This window comes from Scomber scombrus, chromosome 11, assembly GCF_963691925.1.
Source record: "Scomber scombrus chromosome 11, fScoSco1.1, whole genome shotgun sequence".
In the NCBI taxonomy this organism is placed as follows: Eukaryota; Metazoa; Chordata; class Actinopteri; order Scombriformes; family Scombridae; genus Scomber; species Scomber scombrus.
This window is the reverse complement of record NC_084980.1, coordinates 21,201,632-21,212,138: the sequence shown is the minus strand read 5'-3', so window position 1 is coordinate 21,212,138 and position 10,507 is coordinate 21,201,632. Positions and strand designations below refer to the sequence as shown.

Genomic DNA, 10,507 nt, shown 5'->3' with positions numbered 1-10,507 from the left:
TCGATGAAAGTATTATAACATTTATGTGTATATAATTACTCTTAATGACACTGAGCTGGAAGTGATAAACAAGTTTATTGTCATAATGCTTTGTGGGAACACATATTACAAGACGTATATACAAAATGTATGAAAAGACAGACATTAAAACAATTTAGACGTTTTCACCATTTCTATGACACACATTAAAAAAAGTCACTTACATTCAAGAATTAGTGTTTGCAATATACAAGTATTTGCTAGATTTCTGGACACATGCTAGAATTTCTCCAAATATTACATTTATACATGATTTTAATTCACACTCCATCACCATTTAGATAATTAAACAACTTATTTAGTGCCTAAAAATGCAAAAAATATGGTCACAAACATTCTCATTGAAGCAGCAATTGTATTAAAGGAACAAAAATGTAATGTGTGGTGGCTGGTTGGCATTAGCAGTCTGACACTAAACAGCCAAGTGTTGATGTTCTACCCACGTTTTGACCTTTATCTTAAGGCAGAATAAAAGCAAAAGTAATGCTACAAGATATCCATGATGCGCTCCTCCTCTTTTGCCCTGCAGTCACAAACCATAAAACCATAAATCCTCTTCAAGCTTAATGATGGAGACTTGCCAGATGGTGGAAGATGAATTAGGGCTACTGCAGCTTTTCTACAGCCGTGGTTGATATCGCTGTGGAGAACAAAGACATCCGTTTGAATACCACTTGACACTTATTAATTTGACTTTAAATGTTCAGGCCAAAAACTGTCTTCAGTCATCACCTTCCCGACGAGATTCCTGTCTTTCGGGGTTGCCTTTTTGTCAATCTTCTCCATTAGTTCTGACACCCATTGCTCCCTTGGGTTTGCACAAAGCACACGTCCCCTCCTCATGGTCAAGCTAAAGGATAAATAATGCAAACAGATCTTAGTTCATAAAAGCAATAATGGAAAACAACTACAAATATTAAGAAACACTGTCAAGGCTTTTATTGCATATGCACTTACATTACAGCAGGGATGTTGCAGCCTCCATCTGTCTCCTGTCGTCTGTATTTCATGACATGTTTCAGAGTTTTGTCGCTCAGTTTCTTCACATATTTCAGACAGCAGTCATCATAGGAAACTGAAGGATCATAAATCCAGTACAGCACAGTCAGACATAAACACCAGTGCCAAAACTATATGTATGATATAATCTCTACAATAATCAAAGTTCATTGAAATAAATTTGCTAATCAAAAGGCAATTTACGCAATTGGGGAGTGCTGAAGGCAATCAAGGTGAAGACACATCCTCCCACACAGGTATTTATGCAATAAAGAAGCCCCATAGACCCTTATTTTATCTATGCTGTGTTCACAGTACATGCCAGATACAGTACTTTACTGCGTCTTACCTTGTGCCAATGCAAGATAGATACTGCATAAGATCACCAGAAAGCACAGCGCATTGAACCGCATGGTGCAATAGGTACAGTGGCAGCTCTGTAAAAAAAAAGATCAATGCAAAGATATGTAAGGTTTACCTGCAATCAGCCTCATCTGATTATTTTTACTCAGCTCCTCCTTCCCTTTTCCACCTGAAACTTTGAACCTTGAGCAAACATTGCACATTGACTCTGTTTGTTATGTATTTATATATGCAACTCTCACTTTTTTTACATTGTAGACAATCTTTGCATGTGTTGAATGAAGCAATCATGGTTCTAAAACATTATCACAGTTGATGTCCATAAATGTTTGCTGAATTTCTGCTTTCTTGGGTTTTTGGTAAAGAATAAAAATGTATTTAATTGCTTTTTGCAGATGCAAATAAATAATTGATAATTAAGAAAAATCATATATTCACTGAATCCTTGAGTTAAAGCATATAATTATAATCCTTAACATAATGAAAATGTGCCTCTTGGCTAAATCAGGCATATTTATATGGATGCCATACATGCACATCAAATTAATGTGAAATAATGTGCAATAATAAGGGGAAAGTGCAAATAGTTAAATAAATCTTGTTCTTGTTCTATTTCTTAAAAAGGCAAATTATTCAGGAAACTCCAGGTAAAAACAAAGCAATGTGTCGTATATTAGGATTACAGGTCACTCACCTGTAGTGCTCCAGATGTGGTTTTTGAAGCTCTCTTCTTGTGTCTATCAACCTTTGCAGGTGCGGCTCTCTTATAAAGCACTGAAAAGGCATTATGCCAGGTATCATATTACCATTACTGCAACAAACCTTTGACCTCATCTCATCTTTCTTTTCTTTTCAACCCAACACCGATGGGTGTTGTTTTAGTTTCTTCTCTTTAGATAAGATTATATTCAAATATTAATCTTACCAGGTGTGATTTAGTAAAACAAGTGTAGTCAGAGCTACTTTGTGCAATGACAATTTGCAATATTCTTAAGAAGTAGCAGCTAAAAAGGAGCAGCATGCATGCATAGGAGTGTGGGGTAACATTTATTATGTGCAGGCAAAAAGAAGGTCCACACACTGCATTTCCCAATGCAGGTACATTTATTTAGGATATCACCAGTGTGACATTTCGAGCTCAAAGCTCCTCTTCAGACTAAAACATTTCTTACAAATTACATTTCTCTTTTTTAATCTAGATTCTTATAAATATAAATATGTATAAAAATGTAACATATAAAAATGTAAGTATGTAAAAAGCAGTCACATCGTACAAGAGAAATAACTCCCACATTGCCTAGGGTTGTTGTAATTGGAGTCTGTCCTGTTACACTGACATTTGCATGTTGAGAAATCTTGTTGAGAAGTCCTCCATAATGCCTGTTGAATGATGGTATTATTTGGCACATTTATTCTTACATAATTTGCCCTCAACAAATCCTTTCACTTAATGCCAGCAAGTAACAGAAAAGATGGAAAAACAGACTGGCAGTTTAATTTTATTCCCCTTTAAAAAAGCTGCTGTCGATCAAATATTGATTGAATGATTGTTCCTCAAATAATGTTTCTCTTTCAATACAACACATTCCTTAATAGCATCAACAGCATCGAAAGAATTGTTCATATTGTATACACATGCACACACAAATGTACATTCATATTGTATATCTAAATGCACACCACATACTCTTATAGCAAATTATTACATATACATAGTTGTTATGTACTTAGTATAAAAATCGGGGAAACAAGAATAGATAAAAACTCAGTATGTCTTCTTCCCCTTTTAATTCATCCATTTTCACACATTTAGTTAACCAAATCAACAACTAACCAGATGCATCTGTAGTGGTTCTATGGGTAGTCAGTAATTAACTCTTTATACACTACTTAATATTTCTAAATAAAAAATCTGTAATAATGTTTATGAGCTATGCTTTTTTTTTTTTACTGTGAAATTACTATGGAATGCTTTTTACTATGAGATGTGCTTGGAGAGGACAATATGTCCATGGATGATTTTGATAAATCAAAAATCAGCCAGTAATAATGATTTATTTTATGTTAATTACATACAAACAAGATAATGACTTTTAATCTCAAGTTTACTGAGTGCAAGTGCTCTCTGGGTCACAGGTTAGGTTAATTGTTAACTCTAAATTGCCTGCATGCGTTAATGTGAGTGTGAATTGTTGTCTGTCTCTATGTATGTGACCTGTCCAGGGTGTAACCGTCTCTTGCCCAATGTCTGCTGAGACTGGCTTCGGCTCCCTGTGACCCTCTAGAGGATAACTGTAAAGAAAATGAATGAATGAGTGCCCTCTCCATATTGGGGCCATAGGTAGTTAATTTTACTAGTAAATAATCAAAATAATACCACTGCTCTATCAAAATGATGGTTGGTGTTACATCCAGTATGAGATGCATGGAGACATCTTAAATATCTTTATTTAGAAAACTGTTCCACTTCCTTAATTGTTGGAGTATTTATTCATGTTTCAAAAAGATATAGAGCAGCATTTTAAGTAAATTTTAGTTAGTAGATTTAGTAAAACAAGTGTAGTCAGAGCTACTTTGTGCAATGACAATTTGCAATATTCTGAAGTAGCAGCCAGAAATGAGCAGCATGCATGCATATGAGTGTGGGGTAGCATTTATTACTGAACGGCTCTGTATGTGTCAGACACAGTAGAAACAAACTAGGTTTCCTTGTATACTGAATCATGGTTTTATGCTGTGATAAATTCTTTTTACTGTCCCTGCTTATCATTTTATGCATCGATACAGAAACACTGCCTATCACTTCGACAGCATTATGATAGTGTAATGAAAGTGTCGCTGTCACTCATTTACTTGTAATTATCTATGGAAGTCCCCAACAGATGTCACACAGACAGCTTTATTGTTTTATAAGGGCTTTATCTCAGGAACAATATAGTTTAGCTGACCTGAAAATCCGACCGAGACATTTTGACCAAAGGGGCGCACAAGAACAGAAGGAAATATCAGGTCATTAGTCAATGCACTTTTTAAACCATCAATGTAAAACTAATGGCTTGCATGTCAACACTGGTGGCCATATATGATGACTGATCACCTTGGAGATTTACGTTACTTGACAAATAATCGATTTTATTGCAGTAAATATGACTCTGATGCCACTGTTACTTATTAATTTAAGTAATAAATCAAGAAGAAATGAGTGAAGTGCAATTGACAAATGTAGAAGTTGGGAATTTAGGTTGTTACAGTCTGTACTCAATCCTCCCCAAAAAGAATGTTGTTGTGAAAACACACCGGTCTCATAGTAAAAACTTTCTCAGCTTGTCAGTATTCTCAGGAGAGCTTGACTGTCTGTAGTCATGAGTATGACATGTAGTATGACACATGAGTTGTACAGAATCAGACATGAGATGTCCTTTCAGTCACATTGTGATCCGACAGTTGAGAGGTTTTGCATTAAAAGCACTTGTCAGCATTGCCATGTTGCGTATCCACCCAAAGCTTTTCCTGTTAATTCATGAAAATAGGCTGGCTGTGTTTTTTTCACATGGAATTTTGTTGAACGCTTTGTGACAGATATTAATGAGCCTAGAGTGCCTGGGTGGACATATGATAGTGTTCTTCACTGTTTATACTCTCTTCGCAGCGCTCAGATTCAGCCATCTAAAGTCCAATGAGGCGTTTCATGGAACAGCCCTTTCCATTTTCTATGTCTGCAAGTGTACTGGTGTTCAATTCAGTTGTTTATTACTCTGCTCCTTCAGAACCCAAAAACTATATGTTGTGTTGTACAGAAGGAATCTGAGAATTTCCTCTTTCTTCCCAGTTGCCACCCAGGCTTTAAAGCTGTTTATGTAATAATGCTATGATTTATTCCCAAATTACAACCGTACAAATCTGGTCTTGCTCCCTGCTAACTGTGTGGGTTCGATCATAGTACAACATTAAAGAGCTCAGAATGTATTTTGGCAAAACAATCTTTTTTTTTCAAAGTATAGAGTTGGCTGTGATTATCTCTTTTCCTGGTTGCGGTTGCATATTCTGCAAACCTGATGGATTAATGGCATTGAATTTTTGTCAGAAGATGATGGTCCACTGCCAAGGGTACTTGGGTGAAGGCTGCGCGATGATACAGTGTGTTGTCTTCAGCATTCCTTCCCGACAATATGATCCGTTGTTTTATCCCATCACTGTTGCTGTCATTTGGCATCTCCAAAAAGCCATTTATCAGTGTGTGAAAAACTTTCTTTTGGCACAAAGTACAAAAAAAGCTGGAGTAGAGATTAGGACAGAGCTGAAGACTCAATAATGAAACTGATTTAAGATTTACTGCTGTTGCAACCATCCTTATGTCAACTGTATGTACCTGAAAAAGAAGAAATGAAAACAAAGTTATCATATATTGTTTTTTCACTGATTTAGAAGCCTTCCTGTTTGAAGGATGTGATGATGACAGTAAGTTCTTCCTGCTGGGGGCATAAATGTCATCAGCAAGTTCATTACAAAGCAGTCAGATAATATATTTATTTGAAACACATAACTTTTAAGAGAGGGCAGGGTTTACCTAAATCAAGGATTTTCTACTCCTGGGATAATTAATCTAGAGAGCCAATTTCATCTCAGTGCAGCCATTAATTTTATAACACACTATGCTTCTAACATACTAATTAAGAATAATGAAAGATTAATGCAACACATATTCTAAGTGAACAATGTTTAAAAACTAAAACAAAACCATATCCTCTGAAATGGTGTCACTGCAGTACTATCTTTATGTTAAAGTACTCTTTCAAAAAGAAACTGTCCCTGTAAATGATATAATCACAATAAATGGTACTTAACGAATGGTAATTGGTAATAAACCAATTAGCCATTAGTTATGGAGAGAACTGCAGGTTGATTTGGTTGAAGTTTAACACAGAGGCGAAGTTGTTGATGAATTTTGTGATTTTATTGGTTGAATTTTTTGTGACATCCACTGAAGCACAAAAAGGCCCTTTACGTGGATCTTTATTTAAACATTTTGAAAATAATATTTTTCTAAATATCCATCCAGAAAAGCATGTAATATGACCACTTTGATGTAGAAGAATCAGCATACAAGTGACATTTTTTTGTGGATAGTTTATAACGGTGTCGGATTAGCAGAGTTAATATAAACTAAGCAAACGACCAAGTTTCCGTTGATTCCGTTTGACCATTATGTAGAGAAGCAGAAGGTAAGGTTAGGGTGATGGATGGTGTGAATCACTTTTGACTTTTGTGGGGGGTTTTCAAACCATGAACACAATCTTTCCCTAAATTCAACCACATCATAATGTCCGTTCAGATATTGTAGACAATGTAAGGATTTGACAAAAACAAACATATTGAATCTGGTGTTTTGCACAATTGTCCAATATTAACATCATTTCTGGCAGGGTTGAAGGGTTAAAACACATAAAAATCTACAGTATGTAGCATGTGTCATCACTGGTAAATTAGGATTAATCTGTGGAGGGCACTGCAAGTCTCCCAGGTTTTCTTTTTCAAATTGTTCAAAGTGAAAAGTCATGCAGATTTTATGCTTGGCTAAACTGATTGTTTTTTGTTTTTTTGAACTATTGTTAAGTGTCGCTTTTCATCTGGCATTTGTATTTTATCCTGATTTATTCATCACTCAGATGTGGTTAGTGCTACCCACAGGCTGATATCAAATATAAAACCACACAGCAAATAAGTTAGTTTTGGGTTTAGTGAAAGAATGCATCGTAATTACTTTTGCTTTAAAGCCAGATTTTAAACAGAGTGTGCCTGCGGTGGTCTTACAGTACTTCAAAGCAGTCAACATATCAGAACTGTATTTTTTTTTGTCTCAAATGGATTCTGGTGGAATCAAGTAGCAATTTTTACTGTTTCAACAATATTAAAGAGACTGTTTGTTACCATCCAGTGCAGCAAAGACAAAAATGTGCAAATATTAAGCTGGAGTATAATTACAGTTTCATTTGAGCATACTTCCCTGGCCTGCAGCCAACAGAAATATATTGACTCAGATTTAAAGTGGACATTGACTACGGTGATGGATAACAAGAGAAATGAAAGTGCTGTGAATGCAAGCACAAGCCAAGCTCTCTTTACATATGAGGGCCTTCTGTGGCAAGCAGCATAAACACATGCAGTGGCTTGTTTGAGTTGTGCCCGAAGGGAAATTCGAAGTATGTTTCGTTCTGAAAACTTTTGGTCGACATTGTGCAATGCAAACTCTTATGAAATGTGTTCTACTCAGTGTTTTTAACCATAATTGAACTGACAAGGCAATGTTTATGGTAGTGTCCGTCCAGTGTTTTCTGTCTGTTTCTGGCATTTGGTCACAAGGGATACAAAATATGAGGTTTGTGTTGCATTGACCATTACTCCACAGCCAAGAAAGTATGTGAAATAAAGAGAATGTATGACAAAAAAAATCTTTCTTCCCCTACAGAGAACAGCTACACATATCATTTTAATCACATTATCTCAAGATCATGATATAATTATTTCACTATGTCCGGATGACAATGTCATTTTTTTCATGGTAAGAGGCTGATATTTGCAGAGATTTGGCAGTTTCTATATTTAGAAATTATGCACACAAAAAAAGAAGAAAAAAAGAAAAGAAAAGAAATGAAAAGGAAAAGGAAAATGGGAGTACTGTATTATCAATTTACAAATGGTATGTAACAATCAATGTAGCTATGACTCTATTGCTACAATACAGCACATACTGTGGGGCTTTTCTCATGTTAACTTCAGTAAAAAAAACACTATTATGCCAATTACATTCCCATTTGATTTAAATGGTAAATACATAAAAATATGGTATCCTGGGCTTGAATTATTTTACTTGATGTGAATGCTTTATAGTTTTACTGAAGTGTTTAAACAAGCCGATACATCATAACATACTAGATTTCATGTCAGCTTCATATTTAGGTGCTAGTTTTCCCTCTGGTGGCGGGTGAAGTGAACTGCACTGGCTTCACACAATGATAGAGAGCACCAGAAAGAAAGTCTCTCAACCACAAAAAATGTGTACAAAATACAAAGCTGTAAATATTCATATGAAAACAGCTGGATAAGACAAAAATGCCAGGCAATAATGGCTAGAAAAAGGTTCAGGGTTCATCTCTAAAAAAGTGACTCTTCTGAGTTTGATCAGAACAGAGCAGCATTTCTGTGTTTATAGTTCTGGGAACATAGCAGCACTGCAGAACAGCACATGATGCTGTCAGGTCTGATTCACAGCACACTAAATGTGATCTCCTTAAATGCACCGATAAAAGAAGAGAGGACAAGTGCAAGCTGGTATAAACAACAAAAGGCTTTGCAAATGTTTTATAAAGTAGGAAATGATTTCAACATGTTTGTTAGACCTTAAGGATACACAAGTGTTTTGGAAACGCTGAAAATAAAACACAACAGGCTATCTTTAATTGAATCTGTTTGGTAAAAATTACACATGCTTGACATTACAGGGGCATACCAAAGAGTTTTAGGGTTTTGTTTTGTGTTAAAGTGTTAAAACTTCTACTATTTAACTGATTTAACACACTTTACTACAGCATGATTCCTGAAATATGTGATATAAAATCATGTTATCATCTTTGAATAAACAGGATAGGTTTGTGACCACATTTGTTATAAGTTATTTGTATGTTTTGTTTGAAAACTGAAAAAAACATTAAAAAAAACTTTTATAGGACAACACAATTCTCACTCATACCTACAGTTTACACATGAACTAACTTACTCTTTGGACTGGGGGAGAAAACCCAAAGCAAATCAATGCAGATGTGAGAATAATCTCATAATCTCCAGCATTCACAGTGTGAGGTGACACTGCGCCACCATGTGTACAAATTTAACCATTATGATTATAGGAGAGACACAATCTGAATCCATCAAATGTGAACAGGGCATTGATCATTTACCTTCACATAGTTGGTTGCCATACTAAATACCACCAACTGCGACACTTCTGATGAAGGCGGTGGCGCTAAGCTGAAACTGGAGAGGTAAATTTAACAAGTATACTAGTGTATCAAGAAAGAAATATTCCACAATATACCTGACACCAGAGTATCCACTCCTCTATTTTCTTACAAAATGTATGGAATACTATTTGATATACTTTTTTGCGACTGGGTCCCCTTCCTCCCTGTCACATATGACTCGAAGTACTTTTCTTTGCTGCAGAAGCTTTTTGTATTTTTTGTATTTTTGTCTTGAAGCAAGGAATGTAAGATTCCTCAGGAACGTCTCTTGAGGTTTATCATTGCACTCTGGGCATCTTTCATCTTGCTGTGTGGCTGCTCTTGCTGTTGCACCGTGAGCAGATCTGTGCTGCATTTCTGTTGCAATTTGTCTCATCCCTCAATGCCTTTGGGGCCCATTTGTCGTCATCAATCATGATTGCAAAACAATGATTGATGACAACTGAGATATTTCCGTGACAACTAAACAAACTCTATCCGCTGAGGGAGACTATGAGATGTGGTTATGGTGTGGTTTTTTTTGTCAAACTATTCTTTCTACAAGGTCAGTAACTCATATTCTTATGTAGTATGTCTGTGCCACTCGGTAGTGAGTTTATGCAACCTCATCATAGTTGGTAACACTTTTGAAATCACAGCGTGGTAACACATTTCTATAGAGGCCTGTGGAGCTGCTGTAGTAGCAGGTTATACAATCCAAGCAAACTTTAAAGGACCAGTTCATAATTTTTCAAGTTGATCTTAAAACAATTGTCAGGTGCCCAAATGTTTTTCTTTCTTGGCATAATCATTCCTCCTGTTTATGGTGATTAAGATCCCTTCATAATGCGCTCACAATGTAAGAGATGGAGACCACAATCCACAAGCCTTTTTTCCTCCTGTGCAAAAATGTATTTAAAAGTTTATCTGAAGTTCCTTTAATTAAGATAAAGTTTATTAAAATAATAAATTATGAATCATAATTTAAATGTGTTTTTATGTGTAAAAAGTAGCATTTTGGTCACAATTAATTGCATATGAAATATGATGCAGATTTGGTGTGTACTCTTGTAACCAGCGGTTGTTGACGTTGTGTGCGTTGTGTAAGA

At 35.6% G+C, this 10,507-nt stretch overlaps 1 protein-coding gene across 1 annotated transcript; it reads right to left on the bottom strand.

Annotated features, from left to right (window-relative positions):
- Nucleotides 1-658: 658 nt before the first annotated feature.
- ccl25a (chemokine (C-C motif) ligand 25a) lies at nt 659-1,451 on the bottom strand. The gene is made up of 4 exons (XM_062428236.1): nt 1,388-1,451; nt 997-1,114; nt 772-889; nt 659-679 (listed from the first exon to the last, which is right to left on the bottom strand). The coding sequence occupies exons 1-4, from the start codon at nt 1,449-1,451 to the stop codon at nt 659-661; spliced, it is 321 nt and encodes a 106-aa protein (XP_062284220.1).
- Nucleotides 1,452-10,507: the final 9,056 nt, after the last annotated feature.